This window comes from Epinephelus fuscoguttatus, linkage group LG2 (genome assembly GCF_011397635.1).
Source record: "Epinephelus fuscoguttatus linkage group LG2, E.fuscoguttatus.final_Chr_v1".
NCBI classification, from domain to species: Eukaryota; Metazoa; Chordata; class Actinopteri; order Perciformes; family Serranidae; genus Epinephelus; species Epinephelus fuscoguttatus.
Window position 1 is genome coordinate 13,978,740 of NC_064753.1, and position 20,775 is coordinate 13,999,514.

At 41.4% G+C, this 20,775-nt stretch overlaps 1 protein-coding gene across 2 annotated transcripts in view; it reads left to right on the forward strand.

Annotated features, from left to right (window-relative positions):
- Positions 1 to 20,775, forward strand: part of LOC125904442 (thrombospondin type-1 domain-containing protein 4-like) — a 50,497-nt gene that overhangs the window by 23,561 nt on the left and 6,161 nt on the right. Inside the window, exons 8-13 of one of the 2 annotated variants that reach the window (XM_049601837.1) lie at positions 15,103 to 15,307; positions 17,967 to 18,142; positions 18,360 to 18,456; positions 19,074 to 19,271; positions 19,469 to 19,598; positions 20,105 to 20,309. In XM_049601837.1, coding sequence (XP_049457794.1) covers positions 15,103 to 15,307; positions 17,967 to 18,142; positions 18,360 to 18,456; positions 19,074 to 19,271; positions 19,469 to 19,598; positions 20,105 to 20,309 — 1,011 coding nt within the window. The remainder of the gene's footprint in view (positions 1 to 15,102; positions 15,308 to 17,966; positions 18,143 to 18,359; positions 18,457 to 19,073; positions 19,272 to 19,468; positions 19,599 to 20,104; positions 20,310 to 20,775) is intronic. The other variant, XM_049601845.1, reaches the window with a different exon arrangement.

Genomic DNA, 20,775 nt, shown 5'->3' on the forward strand with positions numbered 1-20,775 from the left:
GAAACCATGATAAATGGAACACACCCTCCGGTCCCCCTCTTTAAAAATGGGAACCCCCACCTCCGTCTGCCACCCCACAGGCACTGTCCCCGACCTTCACGTGACACTCAAAAAGGCATGTCAGTCAAGACAGCCCAAAAATGTCCAAAGCCTTCAGCATCTCAAGAGGAATCTCTTCCACACTTGGCACCTCCCACACCATGTAAGCCACAAATACATGCCTGAAGTTTATTTTGTAGAAAATTATTGCGATTTAAATTGCAATGGCTATATTGGATAGAAAATGTTTACTGAGATATTTTTGTCAAATTCTTTAGCCCTATTGAGATTCATGTTCAAAATGTGGTATGTCAATCACTCATTAAATCTTATTGACAACTTTCTTAATATCACATGTATTCCATTGTTTACAATTTCATAAATCACTTGCTTCAGTTAGGCCAAAGTGTATCTGGCTTGCTCTGATATGTGCAATGCAGGAGGGGGTGAAGATAAGCAGAGAAATTATTTTGCCAAAGTATTTTACCTTTCAAACCTTTAGAAATTTAATGTCAGTGTGTCACAATCACAAGGGTGACTGACCAAGAGTGTTTTTTTCATGCCCTTTTAAAACATGAACGACAGTGAATGTAATTTAATATGGTATAAAGAGTATGAACAAAATGAGATTCAAAATATCACCAGTAAAATATTTTATCAGCTTTATTTCGTCTTTCTTTTTTCTCTATTGTGTCATCTTGTCGGTCCATCTGTCTGTCTTCCTCTTTCTTTTCTCATGGTATTCCCACCATGTGTGCCCTGGTGCTCGGCCATCTGAGGCGCAGCCATTTCAGTGCGTACAATAGACTTTGCAGTAGCCTGTTGTAGTCTCTGTGCGCCACTTCAAAACAAGAAAGTTTTCAATTATCTCATGCTTGTTCCAGAAGTCTCTTTGTGTAGACACAGGTCCAGCCACAATGTCCCTCATGTGCTCAGTTTGCCTATATAATTCTATGAATAAAAACCCAACAACTATCAGATAGAAGGATGAAGAGTGTATTCTTACCTCAGTATGTCCTGCTCAATTAGAGTTTAATGTCGTGGAAACAATGGTGCCGCAATAGGAAAACCATATGATGAGTTGGGTCTTTTTGGCTGCAGCAGTTTTGCTTCCAGCGTTGCAACGTGGCTTGTAATTAAGTATTTGTTGGGAGGGGGGGGGGGGGGGGGAGGGGGGGGCAACGGGATGTTATTGTTTTGTTGTTTCTGTATCTTGAGTGAGCAGAGACAACCAAAATATGTTTTTCATATAGGGTAATTTCCACTTCAGGATGTTGATGAGACCTCAGAACCTTATTATTCTCCCCCTTTTCTGGTTTGTGTTGTTCTAGCATTAGGAAGGAGCATGAAGACGATGTCCTACTTAAGCAAATAATTATGTAATTCCTATTTGCTGGCATCCCTAGAAGATGGCATACCCACCTGCCAATTATTTCCACACAATTTTAACCATAGTGGTTTTGCTTACACATTAAATTCAGCCCTGCAAGAATTTCCTTCCTCTCTTACTTTTTCTGTCACATTGAAAATATTCCCCAAAGCTTCCTCTCTGGGTTCCAATTTACTGTCAGCAGTAGCTGCCACACTCTCCTCCTCTCCCTCCCGCCTCTCTCTCCCTCCTATTCATTTTCTACCTCTCACTCTCCCTCCTCTAAAAAAGCCCCAGTCCCCCCCTACCTCACCCAGCTGCACCTCCCCCAGCTCAGTTTACAAGGGGAGCTCGAAGAGATCAGCTCTGTAGTGAGAGGTTTTTTTTTGGCATTCTCAGAGTTACAGAGGCAAAGGAAGAGGCTGACGGGAGCAGCCCCTGGATTCGTGTAGAAGCCTGAGTGACTGGTCGAACATTTCTGTGGCCACATGAGAGAATGCTGTCAGGACTGGCTCTTCTGCTGCTCGTCTGCCTCCACATGCGTGTGCAGGGGAAGCCGCGGTCACAGGTAGGACCCACTTCACCTCTGTTGGGTCCTGGAGGAACCTGGGAGAGAGTGGGGATTCCCACTGATGCTAAACTCTGGCTTTAAGAGTTGCATTGCAGGATGCATTGCTCAATCTAAGTTTCCTCTGGACTTTTTGTGGTGAGGTTTTGGAAGTGGTCGATATGCTGATGAAATTTTGTGCAATTACTGGGCTTGGTGATTAAAGTAGATGTGATTAAGACGTCTAAATGCATGGATGTAGATGTAAGTAAGCCTGGCGCTCATTTACAACCAGTTATTAGTTCTTGTAAGCAGCACTGGATAGTGTCACACCATAACTTGGACTGTCAGTGTGGCCCCATGATCCTGTGGTCCATCTACTGAGTCGAAGTATTTACAGTATGGCTGTTTTCACTGTGGCTCTGCTTGCTCTCTGAGCAGTTTATTTTTCCACAGCACATTCACAGGCTACTTGTGGGATTAGATTTCCCTCCTAGTGGAAGACTCGGTGAGTCAGGCCTGTCCTGGGACTATAAAGATGTACTTGGAACTCTATTAGGGATAGACAGCGAGCCTGAATTAGCCTGTCACTGCTTGGGGCTCAGCTCAGCTAGTTTTAGCTCACCTGTGTTTGCTGATGATTGATGAGGCCGGCCTGAGGTGCCTGAGGTCTTCAATGTAAACCTGTGCCAAGGTCTTGATGAAGATGTCTGTGCCAGGTTTATATGACCCTAAACTATATAGCTATCAGTTTCATATATATGTTGGAATCTGTCAATGCACAAAATGTGTGTTGAGTGAGATATTTTGTGTTTTTTGAGCAATAAAAAAGCAGAGTGAAAAAGAGTGGTTGCATTTTTGGAGAACTCAAGTTGAAAGAAGTTGTTAAGAAAGTTTAATAGAATTAAACCAAAGTTAATGTTTCAGTATCAGGCGTCCACACAGTGCTGGACATTCTGTGATGTCCAGTCTCATCACAGTATCAGTTTACCTTAAAATATATTTAGTCTTTTCTTATCTTAATGATATGTGGAACAATGTTGAAGTGGAAACCCATCACTTTGACACACTTGCACATTTGATGAAGATGTTGAAAAACAGAAATGGGCAAAAAGCATTTTGAAATATTTTATCTTTTTATGTTATGAATGAAAAAATGTATTAATTTTATTTGTCAGAAAGTCAGTGAAAGGCTGACTGTCACATAAGTGACTTATTTATGTTTGGAATAATTTAGACCTTACTGATCTCTTTTTTTTTTCTAAAATTCCAGTAAGAGAAATTTGAGATTGGCAATGTACTGTTACTTTATCAGTATCGTGATATGAGACTAGATAATTCGATTTTGGATATTGTGATATCATAAGTGTCTTTTCCTGGTTTAAAAGGCTGCAATACAGAAAACTGATGTAACTTTCTGAACTTAACAGACTGTTGTAGCTGTTGTATTATTTGATGTAACCCACTTAGTATGTCAGAGGTAGCTGAATGGCCTGGGGTGACCCCTGACAGAACGCTGGGGTTGTATCACAAGCACATTTCACAAAGTCCTGTCAGAACCACAGTTAGTGCAGCTCATCAGTGGCATCATCTGACACTTATTTCAACTACATGAAATGTTCAAAGTCCTCTTTTTATCATGTGATTAATCTCTGTCTTTTTGTGGATGTTTCCAATGGGTATCAAACTCATTACTTTGCAGTGTTAATGCCCAGCAGAGACCTTTCAGTCCTTCTGTTTCCAAAACAGTGCATCCATATCAGTGGAGTGATGTCAGGAGAAACCCTATGCGTTTTTATGGCTGTAGATTCACTATGCTCAATGCTATTTCTGAGTGTTTTACAAGCATGGGACCCTTTAACGAAGACGCTCTCCCCTTCTCCCCGGCCTGTGAGGGCAGTTTGTGGTATGGATGAAGGCCTCTTTTTACAGTTAGGGTCAAAGGTCTTGCCACTCATGCCTACATCTTTCTTAACCACTTGGCGACACATGCTCATGCTTGCTTGTAGGACATCCTGCAGATATGATAACCTGATGGGGATATTGAGATTTTTAGTCCATTTTTAGTCAGTGCTTATTCATCAATTTAAAAAATGCACAAACAGCTTTGATGCAATTTGTATATAATTGTTGGAACCACAGCCGCTACTTGTTTTGTCCTCAGCTCGTCTATTCTGAGGTTACAGTAAATTATCCCAGCTTGTCTGCGATCCCATTTTGGTTTGACACATGTTGCTATTGGTTTCATGAGATGCCCTGTTGTGGAGAGTGGAAAGCCGAGTGATTACTATCCAAAACACCAGAACTTATGTTTCTGTTTGTGGTTACAAGCCACAGTTAGTCTTCTAGTTAGCGTTCCCATTATAGCAGAGCCAGAAGTGAAATCTGAGGGAGGGGATCAAATTGAATAAATCTGCAAATTTTTAGCTGTTGATGAAGTCACATCTTCCATGTAGTACACACATAACCCGGCTAGAGTCAGAGCTTGATTACTCTTGTTTCCAGTTAATTTGTTTAAAAAAGAAAGTCTTGTAAACGGGCTTTGATGCATTTGATGGATACATACATGGTATTGTGGTAAAAGTCTCCCACCAGAAGCTGCAAAAATCTTCATGGTCACCAGTTCATTAAGAAACAGCAGTGCTCTTGTATAGCGGTAGAGCTAGGTTAGTATTATAAGTATGATAAGAAATATATAAGATCTCTTTATCTGGGGTAATGGTGTTAGGGTTAAATCCTCCAGCAACTTTCACACAGAGAGGACATACTCAAGAGAGTGTGTGTGGTAGTCAGGAGTGTGCTTTTTTTAACGTAACCTGTCTCCCCATAAACGCATGCTGTTAATGAGGTGCTCCTCAGGGGTGGGGCCAGACATTGTAAACTTTCAGACATTGAGAGGTCTGGGGGCATGCTCCACCGAGAGCTGGGATTTCTTTCCCATTTACAGCAGCTATATGCACTATTTTTCAAGCTATTTGAGATATAAAAAAATGCCTAAACAATATTTAATCTCCAACTGTCCTCATCATTCTAAAATCACAGTACAACAAAACTGTAGGACATCTTATTTTCACTGCTGTCACTTAAAAAGAGGCAAAAATTTGTCAGGTATTACTATTTTTAAGTGACTCAACAGAGGTAGGGAAGGAATTTGGCTTGAATAGCATTACTAATTTTGAACCCTACGTTTGTCATACTATGCTGGAGAAAAGTTCATAGAATGAGCTGATGTATCTATTACATTTCAATCCCATAACTATCTGGGCAGCTTTACTTGCAAATCAAGGGTCCCTACCAATGCCATGTAAATGTGGTCTTTAATACTCTGAAATGAATGCTAGGCCAACAGAATAACATCAACTCAATTATGTTAGATTTGTTTAGGGAATAGCAAAGATTTTGGTCTGTTGAGAAAACATTCAGGGCTGGGGCCCTGCCCACCACCCCCCACCCCCCCACCCGCCTGCTCCACCCCTGGTGCTTGTTGCCCTTGGAAATAGTGCAGATAAACCTAGATTAACCTATTCCTTACATGTTTGCTTGTGTAATTTTTGGAAAGACTAAAAAGTACCACCCTCCAGTCTCTTTTAATGCTTAGTATCTCACATTGCAGCCCCAGGCTTATCACTTCAGCATGTGGAGAAATCCAAAGCTTAACAGACCTTAGTTACAGTTGCCAAACTGTGATTGGGCAGTCACTGTTTGGGGGAGGGGTTTAGATTAGGTCATATGATACATTAGTTTCTTTATTGTTGGCACCAAAGGCCCATCTAAGGACAGGCATTGCAGGTGAGCCTATAGGCTATAAATGCTGTAGTGCAAACTTGTACCTATTCAAATAAACATGAAATAAATTCTACATTTAGAAATTTGATACCAGTGATCGATGTCCCCAGATCACATCCAGTGTTATCCTCAAAATGAGACAAATATTTTGAGACATAATATTATATTTATAGTTCAGATAGGATGTAACAGTAAATCAGGTCAGTGGTTCTGTCAGTCTATTAGTGAGAATGTCACATGTGAACTTGATGACAGTATGGCTTCCACAGATACAGATGTGTTTGAAGTGCTGACTGAAGTAAAAGCAGTGATGCCTTCACCCACTCATTAAAACCAGTTAAAGATCCACAGGATCCCAGCATGTGAGAGGCAGATGTCGGTGGCCGTGGCAACCTCAATGTGCACTTCATAAGAAAGAGAGGTGGTGTATTATCATGCCATAATCTTATTTCATACCAATCTTTGTTTTAAAACCCTTTTAATCATAATCTTATTTGATTTTCATGTCAATGAGATGTCTGCACGATCTCAGTAATGTCATTCCCAGACTCAGCATCGTGTCTTGAGGTCACTTCCACTATAAATTCTTTGTCGTTCGTTGGGATGATGTTGCCTCCGTATTCTCAACCTGGAAGCCGAGTTAGGGCTATATTGCATTTCCAGACGAGCTTGTGTGTTACAGCTGACCAAGTCATGATAACTTCATTGGCAGTCGGCCAAAGAAAATTACAACCTTCCTACGTGTGAAGAGACGCAGAAATCCCCAACATGTTCACCAAACAGCCCCCTTTAACCTCGCGCTCATAAATATGTTTTAAGTTACTGCACTGCCTCCTTCCTGGGATGCATTTTTACAGTAGGAGTACAGATCATAGCATGCCTTTATTCCCCGTGGTTTACCATGAGGAGCTGTGCTAATATCCCTCTAACTTTGCCAGGCAGGAAGTACGCTGTCCGTTGACATGAATGAGATTAAAAGCCTTGAGGCTTGTCATGAAATTTATTTGTTGATTTTCTTAACAGAAGTGTAATCGATATAGTGCATTTGAAGGTAGTGAAAATATCAGGGCTGTTGATTGATTAGAAAATTTATTAATCACATGATTAGCTGTGATTAATCGCAATTAGCTTTTTTTTCTTATCAGATGTGTAGTATATAACTCTAGAGAAAGATAGTTGATTGTTGAGTCTCATTCTGTGGTTGTCATATACCAATACTTTGGGTTGGTGGTTTAGTCTGACTACCAACTGAAGGTATCTGGTATCTGATGACCTGGGAATAAGGTGAAAGGTCAAAGACAAATTACGTCTTTGGTTTTGCGAACCACGCAGATACTTCTGTTTTTCTGCGAAGATCAGTTGAGCAACTTTTTAAAGAGAGACTTCCTGCCTAAAACTTTGTCTTTATCCATCTTTAGCCAGGATGGCTCAGTTTGGCAGCACATGTTGTCATTTAGGTCAGCCACCACAGGATGGAAACAAAATACTGCTGCATTAATTGCCAAAAATGTTTTTGATCGTATTAAATATTTCAAATTTATTGCAAAAAATAACATGTAGATTTTCACAGCACTAGAAAACATGTTTTGAAGGAGACAGCAGCAGTCTGTGCCTCACAGTACTGTTTTCTGTTTTTCTTTTTGCGGTCAGTAGGAAAGCTGAGAGGGAAACTACTAAGACGCAGGTTAGAAGGTTCTGGTGGGATATGAGCCTCAGCCAACATGGATTTATGTGGATTCAGATGGGGGTGGGGGGGTGGGGTGGGGGTGATTGGGCTTAACCACTGCACCATCTCCAGACTAAGAAAACATCTTTTTATTCATAACCTCCTCCATTTCATTGACTTTTTGCAGAGTTGTTCTGGGCAAGTCTGTCAGATCTGAGAATTGTCTTTTACCAAAGGGAAATACCCAGGTGATGTCTCAGTGCTTTATACTGACTCCTTACATTTGTGTTGATGTTAAAATTCTGTAATGTCTCAGTGTGGCTGTGGTACTGACAATAGTGTACTAACCTACCGTGGGAGGACAGAGAGAAGCCTAGACTGTATACATGGGAAAGGGGCAGCAAGTCACATAAACTTTGTATTTGTATTGAGCTGTCTGTCAAAGCCCCCATAAAGAACATATTATGTTCACATACTGCCTCACCACTGCTGATTTACTGTGAATTACTTTCTTGTGGCTGTTATTACTTCACCAATAAATAATTTAGTGTTTTCATACTTTGTGGTTATAAAAGTCAAATGTCTGAAGTATTAGTTTTACATATTTAGTGTGTGACCAGACCAGTTTGAACCCTAAAAGTTAATAAAAATGCATCACTCAGACAGCTGCATACATTTCAGAGACAGATGACAAAGGTGGCAGAGATGTACATGCTGAGCCTTGTGTAAAATTTAATGCACAGCATCTTTTCTAGTGGGTTTAGTCTGTGTGTACGGCCCAAAACAGCTGCCAACATTTGGGTTCTGCTGATGCAGTGGATGTCATGCCATGAGCACCTGCTGGTGTTAGTCTGTTAGCTATGGGCTTGATGTGTGTGTCAGACGCAGATTATTCTGTCTAAACCACCTAAACACTAGCTGACAACATTCACCTGTTAGGCACAGAAACTGGTGCCTTCACTTCCCAAACTCTCTTCTGTGCTTTGTAATAGTAAAAAACGTGTTTGCATCTCATCCTGTAACTCATGTCTCAGACAGTCTCTTCAGCAGCCAGGTTTAGAAAGACACCAGACCACTGCTGTTTAATATTAGTCTGTTACCAAAGAGCACTAATGGAAATTCAGTAAACAAAAGCATCTTAATAAGGCTGTATAAATAACCTGTATCATCTTGCTCACAAAATAAACTGTGTCAAATATATTGACTGATGGTTTAGGCCAGTATGACAGAGAACTGTGATATCTTTGTGTCTTTACTGTCTTCACTCAGTAAAGACACAAATAACCTTGTCTGTCACAAACCTTACAAAATATTTGACCTGCTGCAACAGATCATCTAAGGTACACAAGCACACTCACACACTCCTCTGTTCCACATTCCAGCACTGAGTAGCGCCTGTTTTCCACCACATCTCAAACTTAATTTACTCCAGTAGACAGGAGTCAAAAGCCTGCATGTTGCGTCTACCACTGCTGTTAATTTAAGCATGATATCATTCTGAGCGTTAGCGTTTTATTCAGATTTGCATTCCTAGTTTGGAGCCACAAACCAGGCCTCCTACATGGATAAAAGCACTATTATTGCAATACAACTGTAACATTATGCCAGAGGTGTCAGGAGGAGATTTAGAGCCTTGGTACATATTTGCCCCAACTCTCTGATAGTGGTTTAGATGGTTTTTCGCTGCCTCTAAATCTTTATTTCAGGGAAGAGATGCCTCTGCGTGCATCCAAGTGAAACAGCAAACTTGGAATCATTTAAATTAACAGGCAGATAAAAGGGGCCCGTGCAAATCACCACTTATTTCTGGGCTACAGTGTGAAACTGAAGACAGAAATTAACATTGAAAAAAGTGTTGTTTTTTAAAATGCTTTTTTTAATATATTGTCTGTACTGTAAATATCACCAACACATTTATTGTACTCGTCAGTTTGCCCCCTTAAAAGCTGCACTAATAATTATTTTCATATCAACTACTGGTCAAATGACTGCTAGTAACATGAAAGTTGTTGCTCACAGTGAATAACACACAGAGTTATCCCCAACTCTACTGTTCCCGTCAGCTCTACAGAGCGTGGTAGTGTCATTCAGCTCGATGCTTTGGTTTACTTTTACTCTTTCATCTACGCCACTCCATTGTGGTGAAAAGAGAGCTGAGCCGGAAGGTGAAGCTTTCAATTTACTGGTCCATCTACGTCCCAACTATCACCTATGGTCATGAGCTCTGGGTAGTGACCGACAGAATGAGGTTGCAGATACAAGCAGCCAAAATGGGTTTCCTCCGTGGGATGGCAACTTAGAGATAGAGATAGGGTGAGGAGCTCGGACATGCAGAGAGAAGCTCAGAGTAGAGCCGCTGCTCCTTCACGTTGAAAGGGGTCAGTTGAGGTAATTTGGGCATCTGATCCGGATGCCACTTGGGCACCTCCAACTGGAGGTGTTTCGGGCACGTCCCACTGGTAGGAGGCCCCAGGGCAGACCCAGAACATATCTCATCTGGCCTAGGAACGCCTTGGGGTCCCCAGGAGGAGCTGGAAAGCGTTGCTGGGGAGAGGGATGTCTGGGGTGCTTTGCTCAGCCCCACGACACGCCCAAGATAAGCGGATGAAAATGGATGGATGGATCTCATCAACCTTGTTTACGGCAGCAGGCAGCTTTTTTCAGCTAAAACGCTCTGATGAAACTGAATCTGCCCAGAGTGAAAAGGTAGACTGGCATAGTTAGCAACTAACTGGTGATTAAAGCGGAGTGTTGAACAGCTTCAGAGTCCGTCAGGAGCTAAAAGGAGTGTGAGCATTGCATCTACATATGTCAGGATGCCTGAAACAAGACTTCATATGAATACTGATGTTGCTCAGTGTCTACTGAGTGTGTGAAGGGGCTGCTCTTTTCAAATGTCAATATTGTGTTTAAAATACTATTTTTATTTTAGCTTAACCTGTCCTGAAAATTCCCTGGCACATGTAGTAGCCATGCATTAAGCCTTTAAATACAGGAAGTGAAAGAGAGCCTTGGGTTTAAGAGGTTAAACAAAATAAAGTGACAGCCCCTTCCTTCTGTTTTAAAGGTCCCCAAATTCACATGACCCCATAAATTAGTTGAAATCGCTTGTTTTTTATTAATTTAAGGACCCAACACACTCATTCTATGTGTTGACATTTATCCCACAGCTCACAGTTCACTTTAGTAACCATAATGCTGACAACTGTGAGAGTCCAGGTTTTAGAGTCTCTGCCCTAGTTTATTTTCAGTATTTAAACATTAAAGCTGCAAATGAGTTGAAGTGCTGTCATCATTGATCTATAGGCCCGTGGGGGTGAACCTGTAGTTCAATAAGAAAGGACTGAAACTCACCTCTCAGGACGTCTGTGTCTAATTCTAAAGTGCCTTGTGTTTTCTGGAAGAAGAAGAAACCTCCAGCGACATGTGCCTTTGGCTGCGAGTGAGGTCAGTTTGTTACAAAAACTCTGCAGTATGATGAGTTTAACCCAGCTGCATCTTGTGGGACAATACCATCAGGATTTACTTTAAGATTACTTTGTTTTCAGTGTTCACGACTTGACTGGAGCCGATTCTTCCATCCTGACACGTGTAACCATTTCCAGATGAAGGTGGGCTTTGGGGACGTTTTAAAAAAATCCTGTTATAATTCCACTGAAAACATGGCAGTTTCTCTCAGCAGCAGATGGCACAAGCCACCCACAGAGAGAAGGTGAGAGAAGCTTTAACGTGGTCTCTGAGCGAAGAAACTAGACCAGGACTCCAAAGCTGCCTCCTCGTTCATCAACCGCAACAAGATCTCTGTTTCATTTCTTCTGGGAAGAGTTGGCGAGGCTTTTCGCCGAGCCGCGGCTGCGTTCATTTGTCCTGACAACCAGCGACACCTCATTTTGATGGGTTCACAGTCAAGGTCACATTTGTCAGAGGCAGCATGGAGGGCAGATGTGACAATTTGGGGGATTATTTAGGGACAGATTAGGATGTTAGTGTTGTGCGCAGAGTTTGTCTTGACAGTTTAGTGATTTTAATGGTGCAACTGTCCAAATCACTAGATATCAAATCGTCTCTCTCATGCTTCCCATGTTCTAGGCATAAAACCTCTTGGCTCTTCCCTTGTAAGAAGAACGTAAACCCTTTGTGTTTTTAAATCCACAGTCATATGATATCACATTGACAATTCAGATTTGGGGTCACTGAATTTCACCGTTCATTCTCCACTCTTATAATAACATGTTTTGATTCAGACATTTTCTCATCGAAATGGCCGCAGATAACCTCTCCCCATGTCAGTGTCTTTTTTTATGAGAGGAACATTTTTCCCTTTTTCAGGCAAAGGCTGCCTAGCTGCTGTAATTGTGTTGTTTTAGTTTGAAGGGATTTATGGTGAAAATGGAGACGTGGAGGAGATATTCATTGGTAGTCATGTCACTAACAGTCCTCCTCGACTGCATTTTTATTTGTTTTTCCACGGCAGACTTAGTGGAGCTTGTCAAAACATCCCAAAATGTGTTTTACCACGTATTATGTACGTCTTTATCACTATCCTGTAGTATTCTGAGTTGCTTTATATTCACAGATCTGTAAAGTGAGATCATGAAACGCAGCAGTTTTTCTCTGAATGTTATCGTGTTGTGTTTAGTGATTTTTATCCCGACTTTATTCAGCCCCATGCTGCACTGCAACCTAATTCCACACTGACCACAGAAGCGTTTGGTAGTTTTATTTCATTTTTTCCCCCCAGCTCGCTCTCTTAGTTTGCTGTTCTTTTCTCTCATCACTTATTTCCTGTGTGGAAGGAGGCACTTCATGTTTGTTTTGGCTCAGGTGGTGTTTTGGCCCAGAACACAGCGAGCTGCTACGAGTGGACGAGTGCCAGACTCTCCTCTTGAGTTCACCTCAGCTGCCACAGCCCACCGTTTTTACCTCCATCTCTCCTGCTATTCCTCCCATTATACCTCTTTTCATCCTTTTACTGTACCTTTCTCCGCCTCCTTGTCCTCTCCTTGCTCTCTGTCCTTCCATCTGTGGACTTAGAGTGGCTGCTCTAGTACAGCTAAACCTTCAAGGAGATGACCACAATTGTTATGACTTATTTCACACATCCTGTCCATTTGATGATGTCATTCATCTTCAGTTAAGTCATCATGACTGCATGTAAACTCACAGCAGTCTACATGCTTAGGAAGTTACCATATTTAACTTGTTTTTGTAACAAATGTTGGGACCAACATTCATAGCTCTGAGGCAAATATGTTTGCATGACAAGACAGAGCAAGAGGAGTATGTCAGCTTCAATCAGGGAATACACATGGTCGCCATACGAGAGCTGCAAAATGACTCAAAGGCCCAGAGATTGGCTAGTGGCCAATCTCAGAAAGTCTCTGTATGATTATGTCTGCCCCCCCTGCGATGCCCACTCTGTTGGTTTCCTTATTGGTGACTGTGGTCTGTTTGGGCCTCACCATAACCACAGCCCTGTGTGTTTAAGTGTACGGTAGCTCACTGGGACCAGTTTTGGCTGCTCCGCCACCTGTTTGCACAGCGAGGTTGCTTTTACTGCTGCTTTAAGTAAATTTATGGACTGCTGATGTTAACTGTTCTATTTTTACTGTGCCCAGGTTTCCTGTATTTTTTACCATCAATGTGACACAGAAAACTCACACTCTAGAGACTTAGAAAAAAAATTCTGGGCTCAGTTCAAAGACAGTCATGCCAAAATGATGCCCTCTGGGAAGTAACAAGATCCCTGCTAATCACTATTATTTGTTTGAGTTTATTGAGTTCATTTTACAGGTACGACTTGGCTCAGCTTTGTAAATGTAATCTTTTATGCCTAATTTGGTCTTTCTATTTGACTAAGTATAGCTTATGTATATGTACACAACCCATTATTCACTTAAATTAAGAATTCAAATATGTTATTTCCATGGCCTCGGAAAGTTCAGTGAATATTTGTGAACATGAGCTGCTTTCTCTCAAAGCCAGAGACCAGGGAAGTAAATCTCAAACTTGTGATGCCATAGGGTATAAAGTCTGGGGCTGCTCCATAAACAATGAATGTGAGCCTGATTTTGTGAACCCACAGAATATTTGTTTTCTTTTTTTATACCCAAATGAGCTTTAGTCTGTTGTAGTGTTCTCAGTTCTGAAACACAAAATGTACCCATATAATCAGAACCTTCCCCTGGGTGGTCTCAGCTACCTTAATTTATGCACACGACAGACAACTGGGCGTACGGTCATTTCCATGCCAAGCTCGGCATTTATCAATGTGAACGACAGCAGAGAAAAGTTTGAGTTAGTGTAGACTTGCTGTGCAGCATTTTAAATCTGGCTGAGCTGGAGAATTGCTATTAGACCAGATTCTGACTGGCATCTATGTATTTGCAGCCACATACTAACCACTTAAAAATGTACACATGGACGTGTGCTCTCACTAATAATATATTTATTATATTTATATAAACTTTTCTCTTCTTTTTAACACTGACAAACCACAGCATGTTTAGATCAATTATCATTAACACATAATTCAAAATAAATAAATAAACCTGGTGAGGGTGAGCATATTTTTTTTTTTTTTTAAGATATTTTTTGGGGCTTTTTAGCCTTTAATGGATAGGACAGACAACCATGAAACGGGGAGCTAGAGAGAGGGAGTGACATGCAGCAAAGGGCCACAGGCTGGAGTCGAACCTGGACCGCTGCGGCAACAGCCTTGTACATGGGGCGCCTGCTCTACCACTAAGCCACCAGCGCCCCACAGTGAGCATATTTAAATACAAATAGCCTAGGGGGTTATTAAATTTTTACTGGTGTCTGGCTCGGACACAGGTTGTGCGTCTGCGTCTCCTTCGCCACTTGTTAAGCCCGAAATGGAACCTGACCTAACACACACGGCCACATGCTCCTCAATTATAACAATATCAATACTATATAATGTATAGGGTAATATTATTAATACATGTCGGCTATAGGTCGGCTCAGCTGGAGTTCGAATGTCCACTGCATGGCTTTCAACCACAGCAGTGTTTTTCTTTTCCATACTGCATTTTTCTAACTTCATTTGATGCCACTTTTGAGGCTGCCAAATAGAACCAGTTGGTTAAACTGGACCTGCATTTCCATTTCCAGCTCAGAGAAGTTTCTTGTCTTGGCGTCTCTCCATGTCATACACTCAAGGGGCAAGGTGTCTGAACCCAGATCATATTGGGGTGGAATATGAAATGAGGATTGTTTGCAGATGCGACATTTATCAACGCCTGATCATTCCTACACTGTGACTGGCAAGATAAGAATGTTTCATGAATCGCACATGATGAACCCTATGGTTAGATGATTTCTGCGCTCAGATCTGTGCTGGTTTGTATTTTGGATTGTTAAATGAGGGCCAGTGTCATCTATAACATCTCTCCTAATTCATTGTCTATAGAGCATCTCCAGACATTGTATCCTATGACATCAAAAATTTGAGTTTTATCATCCTTGTTTTTGGATTTAGGAGAGTTGTTCGTATCTTCTAATATTTTTGGGCTTAGACCATAAGAATAGCATGTATACATTTTGAAAATGGGCATGATTCCCAGTAAATGGCAGTTTTATTGAACACACTTTTAATACCTCAGCCATTTCCCTCGATAATGTTTGTCACTCCTCACATCTTCATTAAACTGCTTTTCCTCCTCTGTCTCACAGAGTGTGGGCTGCGATGACTATCTCGGATCAGGAAAGGTGATGGACAAATGCGGTGTGTGCGGAGGCGACAACACAACCTGTAGGCTCGTCTCTGGAGTGTTTAAACACAGTTTGTCCAAGATCGGCTACCACAAGATAGTGGAGATCCCAGAGGGAGCCACCAAGATCAACGTCACAGAAATGGTGAAGAGCAGAAACTATCTAGGTAGGAAAAAACATACTGATCACATTGATACTGCAAAATACATATCCATTGCACTTGATACACTTAAGATGTCAGTGCTCTGCTCACTCTGCCACATAACTCACCTGGAAGCTCTGTCACCACTTGCTGATTCTACTGCCGCTGGTCATACAGCATTTCAAAAGCCCAGCCTCCACCTGGTAAGCTCTGAATCTACCTTCCCAAGGGGAGAAGCAATCATCGACACTCTCCACTCCCTCCTGTGCTGACGCCAAGTTTTCTTCTAGGGAGTGATGAGGTCAGAGCCTGGACGCCAAATATCGATGCTGTACATATTTTGCATTCGCATTCTAATAACCCAGTCCACATGAGTTGGCTGAGTGAACTACATTTGGGGGAAAAACCAACAGAGCTGTTTCTTAGCAGCACATCAGGGTGTTAAAATCATACTATAATAATACTGTTTTGGCATGTATTCGTTTGTCTGACATGTTTTCTAGTCTTTGATGCAAAATGGTTGGAGCAGTTCGAGTTTTGATCATTGACGCATTGGTATTGACTGCTATCCCATGTCTGTTCTCTGCTCTGAGCTGGTAAATCTTGGATCAGCTCAAAAAGGTTTTTTAATGTTGCTTGTGTTCTGTCACAGCTGCCTCTCGGCAAGTAGAGAGTTCCAGTTGTTCATCCAGATTTACAGTTTCATCAGTTGCAGAGCTTTGCCCTTATGCCACCTCAAAACACATGTAGAAGGAATGGGAATCATCCACCCACCACATGTAGTGTTATGTTACTGATTAAAATGATGACGCCATTGGAAAAAAAGTTCATGGAGGGTCATGGTAGAAAAGATGAAATGATAAATGTATGTGATAAGTTGACATTTTACAATTCTGCTGCTTCCAGCTGTGCAAGTAGCAGCAGGCAGCAGCAGCAGCTCGTAAAATTAATTAGATTTGTCTGATTAGAAAAGGCAGATCAACCAGGGGGCGGTGTCACTTTTTCAGTATTTCTCCAGCATGCAGTCTATGTTCAGCCTTTCATAGGAGCCTCTGAGTGAAACACACTACGCAGATAATTGCCGCCTTTATGGAGGTGCGACAGAGGGGCACACTACTGGGTTATTTTCAGAAGTGACTGTTGGAATGTCAGACATTGTTTAATGAGAACCATGCCCCAGCTCAGCAGGAGGTTCGGAGGAAGTGGGGAACGGCCCGATCTCCCCTCCAAGGCCACTTCCCCTGAGGAAAGTGCATAAATATGCTTTCATTAGAGGATCTTACCCCTCAAGCCTCACCATCCTTTTTAATTAAGGTGAGGAATTTCACCACTCTGTAAAAAAATGGACAAGAAACATTCCAAGGATGGATTCAGTGGCTGCTTTTCAAATCCCATCTACTTGGATGCCAAGTGTGCTGTGCTTTATTTAATATGAGCTCACCATTTATTTACACGCAAAGACACTGAGTTATGTTCCTTTCACTTTCACAATTTAAAGGAATACTTCAACCCCAAATGACCACTTGTGTATCAGTTACTAACCCCTAGGTATGTTGAATTCCTGAAGAAAACTGTTTTTCTTGAATGCCTCGGGTGAACCAAGAATCCAAAACACATTTGTTTATTTTCACACAACTCATGCAGTATAATTCAAGTCTCAGGATTTTCATAACAGACAACCCTTTCCAACAGTGAACTAAACTGAAAGTGAAACTTACCTGTGCTCTCTTCAAAGCCAAACACCATTGTGCTCAGTGAGGTAAAATTACTGGTTTTGGTAATGGTGTCTGGCTTTAAAGAGAGCATAGATACGTTTCACTTTTAGTTCAGTTCGCTGTCTGTTTGGAGGGTGCTGATCATATGACTAAATAAATGAGACCTGGATTATACTGCATGAGTTGTGTGAGAGTTTGTAGACAGATATTTTGATATAGTCTTGCTGTTGTTAATCAAGGTTGCCTATGACTTCAATTCATCAAGAATTTTCTCCATTTTTGGATTCTTTATCTGAGGTATGCCAAAAAAAGTCTTCTCAGGTGAGTAACTGAAATACAAATGGTTATTCATAGGGTGAAGTATTTCTTTAATCGATGAGAAGGACACAAAACTCCAGCCATCAGCATCTTTCCCAATATGGATATTTGGGTTTTAAAATGCAAACAGGAATATGAGACAGGGGCAGGAATCTAGCAGGAGCCACCAACTGTATCCCCACCACGTCCCTGATTTTCCCTCAATAGGCCTCTGTTCTACACTGTGCATCTCTAGTGTGCTTTTAGTTGTCCAAACACTCTTTTACAAGCCTGTCTAATGTTACACCTCTAATGCTTTTCTAATAGCCTCTTGTACTTAATCCATGAAATCAGTGGAAAACATTTTGGAGGATTTTGTTTCAGGATTTGCATGAAAGATTTGCCAGCACAAACAGATTGTCACGTTTATAACGGACATTTCTTTGAATGTGCACGTGAGGGCATTTATTCCGTTAGCTATAATTACTTTTTTGGGTGGAGAAAGTCAGTGTTAGAGTTTTCTTTTTTTTAAACTACAGCTCTCATAATGCCTAAAATGGTTTTACATTAAACAATAATTATGTGGAAGTGGTTGTGGCAGTATTTTCCTTTTCGTTTGAGCTCAGGGTTGTCAGTGGTGATGGTGTGGTTGTTCTCTCTGTCTCCTCCAGCTCTCCGAAGCCGATCGGGGCGATCCATCATTAATGGAAACTGGGCTATTGACCGACCAGGGAAGTACGAAGGAGGGGGGACCATGTTCACCTACCGCCGGCCCAACGAAATCAGAAGCACAGCTGGGGAGTCTCTTCTCGCTGAAGGGCCCACTAATGAGATCTTGGATGTTTATGTAAGTAACAAATTAAGTTGGTCCTCCAAATACTGACAGTAGTGACCCTCCTTCCCTTTTATTCATACTGACAAGCTGAAGTTTGACTGAAGAACTAAGGTTTGTCACTGCACGATCACTTTTCAGAGCAGATATCATCTTCGAAGGACACTCTTAAAATATTTGAAGGTGAACAGCATTATTTTTTGATTCTTACTGAGTCTCTTCTTTGCCTCAGATGATCTTCCAGCAGCCAAACCCTGGTGTCCACTACGAGTACATTCTACCCTCTGAGAAACCAGTCGGCCCTCAGCAACCAAACCACAGACCAGAAGGTAAATGAGCCCTACACATACCCATCTATTCAAACACCCACCCAACCAACCAAGCATTTAATAACCCTCATATATCTTATTTCACTCTACCCATCCATTCACCACAATGACTCGAGTCTATTGTTCAGGCACGGAAAAAAAGCAGGGAATGATATGGGTCAGCACACCAAATCTATCAGATTGCTCCTTTAATTCAGGTATTAAGTAACTAACATGCAGAAACGAGGCCAAAACCTGGTCATACATTTTTCCCTAGCAGCACAACTGTGTTAACTGGTGGCTATAGCTGCTTCTACTGTGAACAGCACAGCAAATAAACACAAGCGTGCATGCTAACTTCACCTTGTACAATACGCTACTCCGAAAGATGTGCAGGTAATTTCACTGCAAACACCACACAGCGAGGTTTGCAGCCCTTGCAGTTCCATTTAGAATTTTACTTTAAAGTAGCCTTAAAGTTGGGGGCTAGCTTGCTAGCACTCATCCTACTCACTGGCGCCAACTATTTACGCGTGTTCACCAACCTGTTGGCACTTAAAATGCAGGTAACTATGTAGTTTTACTCTTAACTTTTTAAAATCTGTGCACTTTAAACATTTATAATGTTTGTATCTCAGAGAACACTGTGAATGGACAGGGTGGATACAACCATCAAGGCAACACTCACAAAGAAAACTTCAATCCAGCAGGTGGAGGTTGGAACCCTCCTCGTCTCCCAGACAACCAGGTTCCCGTCGTACAGCCACCCAGACGCGAGAGAGAGTACAACTGGAAACTGGCTGGAACTACAGAGTGTAGCGCCTCCTGTGGTAAAGGTCAGTAAGACTATTTCTTTTTTAGCTTTTTAGGTGTTTACACATTTATAAAAACAAAAATAACACTGAGGATGACTCCAGGTAACATTTCGTAGTTTATGTGCAACTTTTTTTTTTTTTTTTTTTTACAGTATATTTTCTTCTATTTCATATGTAGGATGCAGTGCTTACATAAAAGATTGCTGTGTGCATTTTAGGATTTAGACACTCCGTTTTTCACTGCGTCTCCCGGCTGAACCACGGCCAGGTGTCAGATGCTTTGTGTGACAGCAGCACCAGACCGACTCCGCAGGAAGAGGCCTGCAACCTGCAGCCCTGCCCAGCCTTGTGAGAGACCTCGCTTTACTGTTGTCACACTCGTGCACACTGCTGAACACTACTAATTTGAAAAGACTCTCCACTCAAAGAGCAAGTTCACTAAATAGCATACACGCCAATGTTGTGTAATGATACCTATACATTTTTGAAAGTTAGAAAAGCTGTGTGATTTGCTGGCAGGACTAAGTTTGACTGATTTCTTACACAGCCAGTGTGCGGAGTATGTTAACATCTGTTTTGTGTTTATCTCCTTAGAAGTTTTGACTTATATATGAAACATATAACTTTTTTAAACCATTATTACTCAGACTACTCATTTCAAAATGTAAAGATACAAGATTTCCAGAGGGGACCTGACACAGCCACATTCTCATATGAGGTCAAAACATGTCTTCAGATCTTAGTATAAACAGCAACATTTATATAATATACATACTGTACATAAATGCATATAAGACACACTGCCCAGGATACCATCCTAACTCCAAGCTCTTGTGTGACTTTCAAACGTGCAGCTGGGATATTGGAGAGTGGTCAGAATGCAGTAAGACCTGTGGCCTGGGCATGCAACACCGGCAGGTCCTGTGTCGCCAGATTTATGCCAACCGCACCCTCAATGTGCACACCAGCCGCTGTCGACACTTGGAACGACCTGAAATTGCCAGCACCTGCCAGCTGAAGATCTGCAGTGAGTGGCAGATACGCTCCGAGTGGACCGCTGTGAGTAGCAGCTGTCAGTCGCAATGTGACTGCATTACATTATATACTTTTATTTACTCTTTTTTTACACCTCTTTACATCTATGTATAACTATATTTAATACTTCTTAATACATTTACTGCATCCCTATTTATACACAGTTTATTCACATCACTATTTTACTTGTGTGATTTTATCATACATATTTACTGAGCATTTTTGGAGGAAGCCTGAAATCTATTATTTTCATTGCCAGCAGCTGCTTCTCTGTAGTTGTTGTGCTTATGACAATAAATAATATGAAACTTGCAGCTTAAATTGCACCTGTCTGTCGTGTCTCTACATTTAGTGTTCAACAACATGTTTAATGATACACAGCTTTTAAAAATAGGTGAGGTTTGACAGAAAGTTCTGTGCATGTTTTAGATTGTATCCATGATATCATTACTTTACCAGTTTTTTCTTTGACACTTATATCAACTTGTAT